General features: G+C 43.6%; 1 protein-coding gene across 1 annotated transcript in view; it reads right to left on the reverse strand.

Annotated features, from left to right (window-relative positions):
- The window catches only part of LOC140200947 (BRCA1-A complex subunit RAP80-like), a 100,027-nt gene that overhangs the window by 38,310 nt on the left and 46,468 nt on the right, over positions 1-15,249 (reverse strand). The window contains exons 5-6 of the mRNA XM_072264592.1: positions 11,867-11,955; positions 847-923 (exon numbers count right to left, since the gene is read on the reverse strand). Of these exons, the coding sequence (XP_072120693.1) occupies positions 847-923; positions 11,867-11,955 (166 nt within the window). The remainder of the gene's footprint in view (positions 1-846; positions 924-11,866; positions 11,956-15,249) is intronic.

Genomic DNA, 15,249 nt, shown 5'->3' on the forward strand with positions numbered 1-15,249 from the left:
TAGTGCTAATTGCCAGAGAATGTGTAATTAACTTCTGGAATGATAGGACTTGTGGTTATGGCAGCTTCTCCAATAAAAGAAATATCCCTGTCTTTAATAGCACCAGCCATTGGTCATCCTATAAGTACAGTGATTCAATTATTACAAGATTTAGAGTATGTAGAAAAGGATGCACATAGCCAGGTATGGAAATTGGATCAGCAGTTGGGGAGTGGGTGATTCCGCATGTCCCATAACAAAACGTTTTTAGTGTTGCTCAAAGCTGGGGTCCCAGAGGAACATGTAAATGGAGTTCCCAATCCCACTCAGAGCGTTGAAGGAGCTGTCTGCAGAAGTGGTGCATGTGAGCTCGATTTCAATGTTTAAGAGAAGTTTGGACACATACATGAATGGTAGGGGTATGGAGGGCTCTGGTCCCAGCGCAGGTGGGTGGGAGTAGGCACGGACTAGAGGCACGGGCTGAAGGACCTGTACTGTTACTGTGCTGTACCTTTCTATGACTCTATGACCAAGAAAACCTGAGGAAAGGATTTTCACATAGGGGGTGGTACATGTGCAGAATGAGCAGACAGAGGATGTGGAAGAGGCAGGCATAATTACAATATTTGAAAGATATTTGGACAGGTACATGGCTAAGAAATTCTAAGATGGGACTAGCTCAGGCATGCACGAATCACACCGAAGGACCTTTCTCCATGCTGTATGATACTGTATATGGGTGCTCATCTTCCACTGGGGGCCTCCTACATGATGTGATCTCATTGAAGGCAAGGCTGAAGCTGGAGAAGCACAGCTGAAAAGATAAGATAGCAAAGTACTACTGACAAGTCCTCTTGCCAAACTCACCTGTATTGAATCACTAACAGATCCCCGAGGAGTTTCACTCACTGTATACATTTCTTCAGATGAGCTTTGCTGTGTTTCTGCAGTAAAAATAAATATTTCTGTCACTGTTTCAGAGTCTTCATTACTTACCCCAAGATAACACGCCAAGTCACACTGCAGCAATAGAAATAACACAAGAAGTGCTCAATATGTTCACCCAGTAATGCCTTGGGATTTTTCACATGCCCTTCCTTTTGCACTACCCCATTCCATTCATCCCAGGCAGGGACCATGGAAAATGTGTTATTTTCAAGACTGAGATCATAAACTCAATAAAAAGCCAAATGGAAAATACAGGTTTCCCCCACCATCCGAAGGTAGAGCGTTCCTATGAAACGGTTCGTAAGCTGGAATGTCATAAAGCGAAGCAGCAATTACCATTTATTTATTTTGGAAAATTTTGTGAGCGTTCGCAGACCCAAAAATAACCTACCAAATCATGCCAAATAACACATAAAACCTAAAATAACAGTAACATATAGTAAAAACAGGAATGATATGATAAATACACAGCCTATATAAAGTAGAAATACTTTTCCACAATCATTGCTGTGCTGTTCTCTGTAGCAAAAATCTCACGCAAACGCTCTCAGCAGAAACACGGCGCAAGCACTCTTGGCAAAACACTCTCTCCAATAACCTTTAAGCTATGAAGCTGCCAAATCATACCAAATAACACGTAAAAATACACAGCCTATATAAAGTAGAAATAATGTATGTACAGTGTAGTATCACTTACAGGAATCGGGAAGACAGCACAGAGCACACTGATGATGGTGTGTTAGGCTGAGTCGTCACAGGCTGGGGTGGTGCAGTGGCCCCCACCCTCCAGGCCGCCGACCGAAATATTGCCGCGAAGCATGCAGCGGTAGCCGGGAGCCACACAGCACATCTTTAAGAAAAAAGCCGAAATAAACAAGCTAATTAATTAGGTGCCGCCCGACACGTAATTGTCGGGCCAGATCAGAGGCGATTGCCGATTGCGTCACCTCTGATCTGGGCCAACAATTACGTATCAGGCGGCACTTAATTAATTAGCACATTTATTTCGGCCTTTTTCTTAAAGATGTGCTGGATGCGTCCCAGCTATCGCTGCATTCTCCGCGAATCGGTATCTGTCCGCAGCCTGCAGGTTGGGGTGGTGGGACACTGGGGTGTCATCTCATCATTGTCTGTTTCCATTAGGGCAGGCAGCTCATCTCCTATGACTGCCCACCTCGATGTCGAAGGTCGAGGTTCGTCGTCTGCTGTGGCTGATTTGGAAGGCTTGCTTGACTGCTGAGCATCACCCAATTTTCTATCATACAGTTCTTTGTAAGCACTCAAACCATCCTGCAAATTTCCCCTAAACCTACGTACTCTTTCAAAATTAAAGTCGTACTTTATCATTGCAGCGAAAATCTCACACAGTTGCTTCACGTTCAGTTCGCTACTGCATTCGGTTTTGATTGTTATCCCTTCCTCTTCCAATTGCATCAGCTCTTCATCTGTCAGTTCTTGGTGATGGGATGCCAAAACCTCTTCAACATCATGTTTATCAGCTTCCACAAGTCAAACTCACGTTGTCCTTACTTCGTTCACCATGATCAAAACGTTTAATTATGTCTAGTTTTACGCTAAGTGTAACACCCTTACGAGTTCTTTTAGGCTTTTCCGATACCTTAGAACTCGTCTCGCTCACGGCTGCTCACAGGCACGCGTTTAAGCAATGCTGCCAAGAATGCTGCTCCGAATCCGGGGGACAGCGGCTGCTCGGGGCACGCGCTGCCTTTCTCATAACAGTGAAAACACCTTCTGTTAGTGAAAACAGGTACTAATGTAGGTCTTTCGTAACAGTGAGGTTTCGTAAAGTGAACGTTCGAAAAGCGGGGGACTCCTGTATTACTACAGCTCAGGTCACATGAAAACAGTGGAGAAGGGAATGGTGTAATCTTTTAGTTCAATTGGCTCTTGGCAAAACCTAAGCTTTGATGAAAAAAAATTCCTCAAATTATGAAGAAAGATTATCAGGAGTCACTGAAGCCAGGTTAATGGTGTGAAAGGGTCAAGTGGTCCAGGATGCTGCTCCACTGCAGTCCCACAGACAGCTGAATTCAAATGTGTTTTCAATCCACTAATCTAATGCCTAGCTATAATTCAGATCAGAATCAGGTTTATTATCACTGGCATGTCGTAAAATTTGTTAACTTAGCAGCAGCAGTTCAATGCAATACATAATACAAAGAAGAAGAAAGAAAAATAATAATAAGTAAATAAATTACAGCATATGTATATTGAATAAAGTAAAAATAGTGCAAAAACAGAAATACTGTATATTTAAAAAGTGAGGTAGTGTTCACTGGTTCAATGTCCATTTAGGAATCGGATGGCAGAGGGGAAGAAGCTGTTCCTGAATCGTTGAGTGTGTGCCTTCAGGCTTCTGTATCTCCTACCTGATGGTAACAATGAGAAAAGGGCATGCCCTGGATGCTGGAGGTCCTTAATAATGAATGCTGCCTTTCTGAGACACTGTTCCTTGAAGGTGTCTTGGATATTTTGTAGGCTAGTACCCAAGATAAAGCCGACTAAATTTACAACCTTCTGCAGCTTCTTTCAGGCCTGTGCAGTAGCCCCTCCATACCAGACAGTGATGCAGCCTGTCAGAATGCTCTCCACAGTACATCTATAGAACTTTTTGAGTGTTTTTGTTGACGTACCAAATCTCTTCAAATTCCTAATGAAGTACAGTCACTGTCTTCCCTTCTTCATATCTGCATCGATATGTTGGGACCAGTTTATGTCCTCAGAGATCTTGACACCCAGGAACTTGAAACTGCTCACTCTCTCCACTTCTGATCCCTCTATGAGGATTGGTGCGTGTTCCTTTGTCTTACCCTTCCTGAAGCCAACAATCAGCTCTTTCGTCTTACTGACGTTGAGTGCAAGGTTGTCGCTGAGACACCATTCCCCGAGTTGGCATATCTCACTTCTGTTCTCCCTTTCGTCCCCATCTGAGATTCTACAAACAATGGTTGTATTGTCAGCAAATTTATAGATGGTATTTGAGTTATGCCTAGCCATACAGTCATGGATATAGAGAGAGGAGAGCAGTGGTCACCCCTGACATACACCAGTGTTGATCGTCAGTGAGGAGATATGATCACCAATCAGCACAGATTGTGGTCTTTTGGTTAGGAAGTCGAGGATCCAATTGTATTGGGAGGAACAGAGGCCCAGGTTCTGTAACTTATCAATCAGGATTGTGGGAATGATAGCGATAAATGCTGAGCTATAGTCAATGAACAGCATCCTGACGTAAGTGTTGTATTGGCCAAGTGGTCTAAGGCCGTCTGAAAAGCCTTTGAGATTGCGTCTGCCATTGACCTCTTGTGACAACAGGCAAATTGCAGTGGGTCCAGGTCCTTGCTGAGGCGTGAGCTCAGTCTAGTAATTACCAGCGTCTCAAAGCATTTCATCACTGTAGATGTGAGTGCTACTGGGCGATAGTCACTGAGGCAGCTCACACTATTCTTTTTCGGCACTGGTATAATTGTTGCCTTTTTGAAGTAAGTGGCAACTTCGACCCATAGCAGTAAGAGGTTGAAACTGTCCTTGAATAGTCCCACTAGTTGGTTGGCACAAATTTTCAGAGCCTTGACAGATTCAAAGCAGTCCTGTAAGTGCTCCTGTGCTTCCCTTGTCCATACCTTCTTAATCCTCACTACTGCAGCTGCAGTCTTCAGTCTCTGCTATACTCAGGGAGTAGAAGTACAGCCAGGTAATCAGACTTCCCGAAGAGAAAGCGTGGAATAGTATAGTAGGCATTCTTGATTGTAGTGTAACAATAGTCTAGTGTGTTGCTTCCTCTAGCTTTGCCAGTGATCTGTTGACGGTAATTGTTTAGTGATTTTTTTCAGACTGGCCTGGGGTTAAGATCCCCCAAAACGATCATAAAGCATTAAGGTGTGCTGTTTTGTGCATGTTGATCCCATTGCTCAGATCATCTAAAGCCTGATTGACATTGGCCTGAGGTGGATTGTATACTGCTACCAAAATGATCACAGAAATCTCCCATGGCAGGTAAAATGGATGGTAATGAAAATAATTGATATAAAGGTATTCCAGACATCCCACCTTGCAAAAACTCATTTCAGGGAGGTAGAACCATCAATTTGCGGGAGACTCCCGGGACAGGTGGGATGTCTGCAATAGAGTAGCTCCTTAGCAGGTAGCCAGCTAGTTTAAATAACGTTAGCTATGCTAATAAACAAATGACACCTGTTAAGCTCACCTCAACATGTCTTGTACAGTCTTAACCCACCATGGGCAATAGAAAAGTCACTGTTGCAAACAGTGCAGCGAACAACACTGTCATTATTTTGACCCCTATTAGGCAGGGGTACAACTAGTGTGGTCTGGGGTGACGTACGTTTTATATTTTCTTTTTTTGGAACACTCTGCCACTCGGACTTTTTTTTAGAACTCTCTCGCTCTTGCTCTCTCTCGCGCACACGCGAACTCCCTCGCTCATGGTCGCTCTCACTTGCGCTCTCTCGTGCGCTTTTGCTCTCACTCTCCCTCTCGTGGTCGCTTTCACTCGCGCTTGCTTTCTTGCTCTCGCTCTCACACTCGCGCTTGCTTTCTTGCTCTGGCGCTCGCTCTCTCACTCTTTCTCGTGCATTCTCTCATGCTCGCTCTCAAAAAAAAATCAATTTCCAGGACATTTATATAATTTGCGGGCATCAGGGAGCCACTATTAGTATGCGGGAGACTCCCGGAACTTCTGGGAGAGGTGGGATGTCTGGTATTCCCACAGCACTAATGGCAAATGTGTTCCAGGATTCTTATCTATGGTAATGAAAGCAGGTCAGAAATTATTAACATCAACATCCAACTTGGCAAATAACTTTGCTTCAAGGTGGTTGAGGCTGTGAATTTAAGTGGAGGCCCTGGCAAGTTGCTGCAGAGAACTTTGTGGCTGGTACACACTACGCACTTGCCTAACCACTAAGTGTCATGCCCAATAATCAAAACTGAGACAACACCACTGAGCAACAGCACTTACTGTAGCAGCATAGTAAACAGAGAAACCAGTAGGCCATCGGCACTTTGAGCCTACTCCATTAGTTTACCTGAGTATGGTTGACCATCCAAATTCACTGACCTGTTTCACTTTTCTCCATCCAAATTACTTCAACCATTAAGATTATATCTAGCTCCATCCTGAATATATTTAATTATTCTTATTTAATTTATTTAATGCTATAAAGTCTACAGGTTCACCACTCTGGATGAAGAAAACTGTTCTGATCTCAGTCTGAAGTGAATTTCCTTCCAATGTCATCCCTGTTTCTGGATTTCCTCACCATCAGGAAAAATCTAGTTTGTTTAGTCCCTTCCAGGTCTTATAAGTTTCAATGAGAAGAATGCTTTCTCATTCTTCACAACTCTGGTCCTGTTCTCCTAATTCTCAAAACTCAATATTCAAAAGTTCAAGGTAAACATTATCAAGGTACATATATGTCACCATATACCACCTCAATTCATTTTCTTACAGGCATTCACAGTAAATAGAAAGAAACACAATAGAATCAATGAAAAACTGCATACAAGAGACATGGACTAACAATCAAAGAAAGAGAAAAAACATAATAATAATAATAATAAAAAATAAGCAATAAATATTGAGAACATGAATTGTCAACTCTTTAAAAGTGAGTCCATAGGTTGTGGAATCAGTTCAGCATTGAAGTGATTAAAATGATCTTTTCTGGTTCAAGAGCCTGATTGCTGAGGGGTAACATGTTAGCATGGTGAACCTTTACTGAACTCTCTTCACAGCAAAGTTAGACACCAAATGACCAAATTGTATGCTTGCAGCTGGACATCCCTGTTCCTGCACTCAATCTACTTGCTGTGATGCCTAGCTTCTCCATGAATTGTCACCTTGTCGCGGCAGAGAAGCTTGTGTGGTCTTGAGAGCCCGAGAGTGAAGCCGTCTGGAGCTATGCTCCTGGTAGGGTCACCCATGGCAGTAAGGTCGAGGGTGAGATCCCTGACAAAGAACAATCCAACCAAGACCTCAACGGTGGAACAGGCGAACAAAGTTATTTCAAACTCAACGGCTATGAAGGCGGATGAAGGCTGCAACAAATCCATCAGCTCCAATCATCGTGGTTTCCATTCCATTGGAATCAGTTGGTTGATTTGTGAAGTATCGTGTGCTTCTTGGAGTGCAACATCAAGTACACGTTAAACAAATACACGCACAGGCATCTTCACTCTGTGGGCCACTTCTTCAAGTCTTTCGGCAATCGGGAGAGGGCGACGGGAGCAGGCAATGTGATGGCTGGAAGCTGCTAGTCAAGAACCTGCACAAAAGTGGTGAATACTTGATCCAGTCGCTCAACTTTTGGACAGAAGCAGGAAAGTTGTTCGGCAGCAGTATTCACGTCTGAGCAGCCCTATTTAGGATCCACTCTGCTCACCCTGAACTGGGAAGGGGGTAGAAAAGGTGCCCTAAAAATAGTCTGCTTCACCTCATCCTGTCTGGAAAGCTGCATCCAGAGGGATTACCATCATGCGGTTGAAAAACATCGAGAAGTAAAACTATGAAATTTGGAACCTGGAATATACGAACTCTGATGGATAACCCAAACTCAGACCGACCAGAGAGGTGAACTGTCTGTTGCCCGGGAACTCCAACTTTGACGTTGTTGCTCTGAGTGAGACCCGCAGAGCTGAAGAAGGGCAACTAAAGGAAGAGCAAGGTCAATACACCTTTTTCTGGAAAGGACTTGATCCTGAACAACCGAGGATCCATGGAGTAGGTTTTGCCATCCGAAACAGCCTACTTCAGAAGCTGACAGAGCAACCACTGGGAATCAACGAACGTCTCATGACTCTGCGAATCCAACTTGTCAAGAACTAACACACCACCATCATCAGCGCCTATGCTCCAACTCTGGACAATGAAGATGAAGTAAAGATGAACTTCTACGCCCAACTTGACCACGTCCTTTCCTCTGTTCCCAACAACGACAAGATCATTCTCTTGGGAGACTTACAATGCCAGAGTCAGGAACGATCATAGGCTCTGGACTGGAATAATAAGCAAGGAAGGAGTTGGCAAGGTCAACGCCAATGGAACACTCCTCCTCACCAAATGTGCTGAACACAACATGGTGATTACAAACACCCTATTTCGCCAGAAAAACAGGGACAAAGTCTCCTGGCAGCATCCACGCTCCAAACACCGGCACCTCATCGACTACATCATCGTACGATCTCAGGACCAACAAGATGTACTGATAACAAGAGCTGTTACTGGTGCCGACGAGTGCTGGACTCATCTCGTCCACCATGAGAATGAAGATTCAGCCCAAAAGGAAACACCAAAATCAGAACACTATTGAAATTTAATGTTGACATCCTTCAAGACATCAGCCATGTACAGAAGTTCCAACAAAATCTTCAAGAACAACTGCCTCAACAAATCCCACCATCTGTAAAAGAACACTGGAATCAATTGAAGAATGCTATCATCACCTCCTGCAAAGAAACAATTGGGTTCAAGACGAAAAAACATCAGGATTGGTTCGACAATAACGACAAACTACTCCAACAACTCATCGACGAAAAGAGAAAAGCTTTCATTACCTTACAAAATGACCAACAATCGGCTACCAAAAGGAAACGCTATCAGGAATGCAAGGCCGCAGTCCAGAAGAGTACCCAAAACCTGAAAAACCAATGATGGAGGAAGAAAGCTCAGGAAATCCAACAACTAGCAGACCCCAACAACACTCGAGGCTTTTTCAACGCAACTAAAGCTATTTTTGGCCCATCCACTCAAGGTCAAGCCCCTCTCAAAAGCAAAGATGGTTCAACCATCCTGAAGAGCAATGCTGACATCAATTCTAGATGGAGAGAGCACTTTGAAGATCTTCTAAATCAAACCGTCTCATTTGACAGGAATGTGATTAACAACATTCCAAAACAGCCCGTTGACGACTCCCTAAGCAAAATACAGGTCCACAATCCTTTATCCGAAATCATTGGGGCCAGATACATTTCGAAATTCAGAATTATTCGGATTTCAGAGACGCTCCCCCCCCCCCCCCACCGGATACCAAAAAACATGTATGCTCAAGTTCCTTATTTAACATGTCTCAATGCGGAGGACTTTAGGACCCAGCAGTACACCAAACCTACACACATCCTCCCGTATACTTTAAATCATCTCTAGATTACTTATAATACCTAATACAATGTAAATGCTATGTAAATAATTGTTATACTGCATTGTTTAGAAAATAATGACAAGAAGAAATTTTATTTCCAACAAAATCAATAAAACATAAAAATATACAGCTTCAAACAAACAGAATCAAACACATGGTAAATGACTTATTGGAATAAATGTGGAACATCACTGTCACTATAAAACTTCAGTAACTTGTCTTTCTGTTTATTTAAATCATATACAGTGGTAGTTCCGACACTATTTTCTTCAGTAGGACGCCGCACAGACACACCATGATCAAGGTTCTGCAATAACTCCACTTTCTGCGTTATTGATAGAGAGGATTCCTTCTCTTTTTCTTATTGTTACCCATAGGGGTCTCTGCGGCTCTTTTTGACATTTTCACAGTGAAATTAAACACAAAGTCAACAAAGTCAACGGTGAACACAAAATATTAGTGAACAGCAAATGCACATGTAACCAGTACGAGTGCTGAGTCACAACTGATGTCTGGAGGCCTCTGCTAGTGCTACCACGTCACACCCGAGCGACGTCAGCTATTGGCGAAAAAAACTTCAGTTTTTGGAGCTTTTCGGATTTTAGAATTTCAGATAAAGGAACGTGCACCTGTACCAACACTTGAAGAAGTCAAGGAAGCCATCAAAATCTTGAAAAACAACAAGGCTGCTGGACTCGATGGAATACCAGCCGAGGTCTACAAAATTGGAGGTGACCCGCTTCATTATCAACTGCATCAACTTCTCATCAAGATCTCGATAAATGAAGATGTACCAGCAGATTTTAGACACTCAGCAATCATTACCATCTACAAAAGGAAAGGCGAATTTCATCAGCAACAGCAGGAAAGATCCTCACTCGCATCAGGAACAACTGGCTCAAGCTTTTAGCTGAAAAGATCCTACCGGAGACACAAGCCAGTTTTAGACCATCACGTGGAGCAATCAACATGATCTTCACAATGCAACAACTACAAGAAAAATATCAAGAACAGCTTCAACCTTTGTACATGGTATTCATCGACCTCACCAAAGCCTTTGACTCGGTATCAAGAGAACTCCTATGGGATGTCCTATTCACCTATGGATGCCCTGAAAAGTACATTCGAATTCTGAGACTCCTCCACGGTGGCATGCTTGCCACAGTCATGGTCAGCAACAGTAACTGTGAGCCTTTTCAAGTTCGATCAGGAGTAAAACACGGATGCGTGATTGCCCCAACTTTGTTCACCATCTTCACTGTGACAATCATCCACATTATCAAGGACGACCTACCCCCAGGAATCGAAATTGTCTACAGAACAGATGGCAGACTTTTCAATCTTGCCCGTCTCAAGTGCAAAACAAAGACATCCATGAGTTCCCTCGAGTTCCAATACGCAGATGACAACAGTGTTGCAGCTCTTTCAGAAAACCACCTACAACAGATTCTGACTGCCTTCAACTGTGCATACACGAAACTTGGACTTACCATCAATTCCAAGACTCAGATCATCTATCAACCATCACCAACTGAGACAAATCGGATAGAATCATCAATTCAACTTGGCAAAACAACCCTGGAAAACGTGGACCACTTTCCGTATCTTGGAAGTCACCTCTCCTCCAATGTCGACCTTAATGACGAGAACCAACATCATCTTAAATGCACTGGAACAGCTTTTGGACGTCTCCAAACAAGAGTCTTTCAATATCGTGACATCCGAACAGACATCAAAATGTTAGTGTACAAAGCAGTGGTAATCCCAAAGCTCCTGTATGCATCAGAAACCTGGACAACATACCGACAACATCTGAAGGCACTTGAAAAGTTCCATCAACGCTGTCTTCGAAACATCTTATATATCAGCTGGGAAGATAGAAGAACCAACGTCAGTGTGCTAACTGAAGCAAAAACAACAAGCATTGAAGAACCAACAAGAACCAACTAAGATGGAGCGGTCATGTTGTCCGGATGAGAGACGAACGTCTGCCGAAACAAATCTTCTACTCCCAGCTTAAAGAAGGCAAACATAAAAGAGGCGGACAACAGAAGAGATTCAAAGACATCTTAAAAGCCAACATGAAGAAATGTAACATCAACATCAACAATTGGGAAACCAATGCCAAGGACAGGAAACTCTGGCAAGCTATCATCCGAGAAGGAACAGCAACTTTCAAAGCCAACAGATGTGCAGAATTAGAAGAAAAGAGAAGAAAATGGAAAGAGAGGCAGCAACAACCAAAATCCGATCTGCCATCTGCAACTACCTGTCCTGAATGCGGAAGAACTTTCAAAGCCAAGATTGGACTCATAAGCCACTTGAAAGCCTGTAAGTAGATCAACAGAACGAAGACCATCATCTTCGACCTCAAGGGACAGCCACGACGACGATGATGCCTAGCATGACCTGCCTACTGAACAGCCTGTTCCTATCACTACACTGGTGAATGGAGAATAACTGACCAAACTGCTTTATGTGAACAGCACAAGCCTGGACAATTTTCCACACATTGTAACTACACAGAAACAGCTCAACAGAAGTGGGCTACTTTTGTGGTCAATGTTAGGTAGACTTGATGCTGGTGGCGACCTGCTCTTTTGCACTGCTCTCAACACCAGCAAGAAAGATAAGGTAAAAACTGAGGGAGTTGTTACTGTTTCTACATAGCTGAAAACAGTCAGCTCCCAAGGAACTGACTATTCAGACATCTAACCTTCACATCAACAAGATATAGCCCACAAAGCAATTATACCTACCTGTGCCAATGAACAGCACAGCCGCCTCTGGGTGAACATGTGGACTTGCACAAGAACTAGTGCCTCTGCTGCCCTCAGCCTCATCTTCACTGTAGCAAATGAAAAGAAGTGTTAGCAAAAGTGCACAACCAGCCTTCCCTCAAAGAGACCCAAGGTGCAGCTCACCCACACAATAGTGCCTGCTCCTCATTAACAGCAGGCCCCCACACCTCCAGATATGCCCTGTCCATTTGTTCTCAAAATCTAAATAAGGCTTCTCCATTGGTCAGTTCCTCAGGATCAAGGATATTCTGCGCCCACTCTGTTGAGTGGGTTCTGAGATGCTGCTGAAGCTAGTACTGGAATCAGAGATGGTGGTGTGTGTGTGTGTGTGTGTGTGTGTGTGTGTGTGTGTGTGTGTGTGTGTGTGTGTGTGTGTGTGTGTGTGTGTGTGTGTGTGTGTGTGTGTGTGTGTGTGTGTGTGTGTGGGCGCGCGCACAGAGTGCATGAAGCAGGGGTGCTTGTGAAAGGGTGTATATGAGGGTTTGTGTGGGGGAAGGTATGTGAAGAGGGTAGATATGAAGGGGCTGCTGTGAGGTAGAGAGTAGGTATGTCATGCAACTCTTGCTGTGAACATCTATAGCGTTCAGCAGTAATGCACAATAATAACCCTAAGCATCGACATGGATCACTGCTGTTGGCCTGAACCTGAATCCATTAGACATCGAAGCAGAATTAGGCCATTCAGCCCATCAAATCTGCTCTGCCGTTCTATCATGGCTGATCCCAGATCCCACTCAATCCTACACCTGCCTTCACACCATATCCTTTGATACCCTGACTGAACAGGAAACTACCAACAGACATGGCGTCTACCACAGTGTGTGGCAATGTATTCTACACATTCACCATTCCCTGACTAAAAATTTTTTCCAAACTTAAAAGGTCACTTTTTAGTTTTGAGGCTGTGACCTCTAGTTCTGGAAAGCCCCACCACAGGAAAAATCTCCGCATCTACCCTATATAGTCCTTTCAATATTCTGTAGGTTTCAATGCCATCCGCCTGCATTCTTCTAGATTCCACTGAGTACAGGCCCAAAGCTGCCAAATGCACCTCATATGTTAACCCCTTCATTCTTGGAATTATCCCTGTGAACCCCCTCTGGATTCTCTCCAATGACAATACATCCATTCTGAGATATGGGGCTCAAAACTGTTGACAATTCGAAGGGTCTCGGCCTGAAACGTCCACTGCACCTCTTCCTAGAGATGCTGCCTGGCCTGCTGCGTTCACCAGCAACTTTGATGTGTGTTGCGACAATTCTTCAAGTGTGGCCTGATTCGTGTCTTATAAAGCCTCAGCATTATCTCCTATGCCAACATAGGATTTGCCTTCTTTACCAGACTCAACTGGTAAATTAACCTTCTGAAAGTCTTGCACAGACTCCCAAGTTCCTCTGAACCTTCTCCCCATTTAGGCAAGAGTCTGCACTATTGTTCCTTTGACCATGATGCATTATCATACATTTCCCAACACTGTTCCACCTGCCACTTTTTTGCCCATTCTTCCAATTTGTTTAAGTCCTGCTGCAACCGTATTGCTTCCTCAGCACTGCCTACCCCTCTACCCATCTCGTATCATCCACAAACTTTGTCACAAAGCCACCAATTCCATTATCTAAATCATTGACAATGTAAAAAGTAGCGTTCCCAATACTGCTCCCTGAGGAACATCCCTAATCACTGGCAGCCAACCAGAAATGGCCCCTTTTATTCCCACTTGCTGCCTGTCAGCCACTCCTCTACCCATGCCAGAATGTTTCCTGTAACTCCATAGGAGTCTATCTTGTTAAGTTGCCTCTTGTGTGGCACTTTATCAAATACCTTCTGAAAATCCAAGTAAATGACATCCACTACCTCTCCCTTGTCCACCCTGCTTATTACTTCCTCGAAGAATTCTAACAGATTTGTCAGGCAAGATTTCCCTTCACAGAAACCGTGCTGACCTTGACTTAATTTATTATTAGTCTCCAAGTACCTCGAAACCTCATCTTTAATAACAGACTCCCAACAATTTCCCAACCACTGAGGTTAGGCTAACCGGCCTACAAATTTCTTTCTTTTGCCTTCCTTCCTTCTTAGAGTGGAGTGACATTTGCAATCTTCCGGTCCTCCGGGACCATGTCAGAATCAAGTGATTCTGAAAGATCATGAACAATGCATCCGTTATCTCTTCAGCAACCTCTCTCAGGAATCTGGGAGGTAGTCCATCTGGCTCAGGACCACCTTAAGAGTTTGCCTAGTACTTTTTCCTTTGTAATACAGGTCGACCTTCACTAATCCGACTACCTGTAATCCGGTTCCTTTGATAATCCGGCACCAATTATGCTTTATGTGATCCTTCTGTAATTCAGCATTTTCACTAATCCAGCACTTCTCAGGTCCCAATGGTGCCGGATTAGTGAAGGTTAGCTGTTGCTTAATGTGATCCTTCTGTAATTCGGCATTTTCACTAATCCGGCACTCCTCAGGTCCCAATGGTGCCAGATTAGTGAAGGTCAACCTGTAGTAATGGCACTCACCCCTGCTTCCTGACAGTCACGCACCTCTAGCACACTGCTAGTGTCTTCTACAGTGAAGACTGATGCGAAGTACCCATTAAGTTTATCAGCCATTTCTTTGTCCCTCATTATTACCTCACCAGCATCATTTTCCAGTGGTCCAGTATCAACTCTCACCTCCATTTTACTCTTAAAATAAATGAAAAAAACTTTTAGTATCCTGCTTTATATTATTGGCTAGTCTAACCACATATTTGTTCTTTTCCTTTCTTATAGCTTTTTATTTAAGTTGTCTTTTGTTGGATTTTAAAAGCTTCTCAATCATCCAACTTCCCACTTACTTTTGCTACTTTATATGGCTTTTCCTTGGCTTTTATGTAGTCCTTAACTTCCCTTGTCAGCCACGCTTGCCTACCCCTGCCGCTTGAGAACCACTTCTTCTGTGGGACATACCTATTCTGCGTCTTGTGAACTATTGCCAGAAAAATTCAACCATCTCTGCTCTGTCATCATCCCCACCAGTATTGTCCTTCAATCCACCTGGGCAAGCTCCTCTCTCGTGCCTCTGTAATCCCTTTTATTCCATTACAATACTGATACCTGCGACTTACGCTTCTCCCGCTCAAGTTGCATCCAAACAGGTACTTGCTCCCTTCACCCATATAGGGATATGCCCTCCATGAACTTCTGATATCCAATTTTTAAAAAGCCTACCACTTGTCAGAAGTCCCTCGACCTGCAAACATTCTCACGCAAAGGAGATCTATAAGCTCCTCTTTAAATGAACTTGGCCCAAATTTAAGATCTTAGATTGTGGACCTGTCCTACTATTTTTTAAACCAA

This window comes from Mobula birostris, chromosome 7, assembly GCF_030028105.1.
Source record: "Mobula birostris isolate sMobBir1 chromosome 7, sMobBir1.hap1, whole genome shotgun sequence".
In the NCBI taxonomy this organism is placed as follows: Eukaryota; Metazoa; Chordata; class Chondrichthyes; order Myliobatiformes; family Myliobatidae; genus Mobula; species Mobula birostris.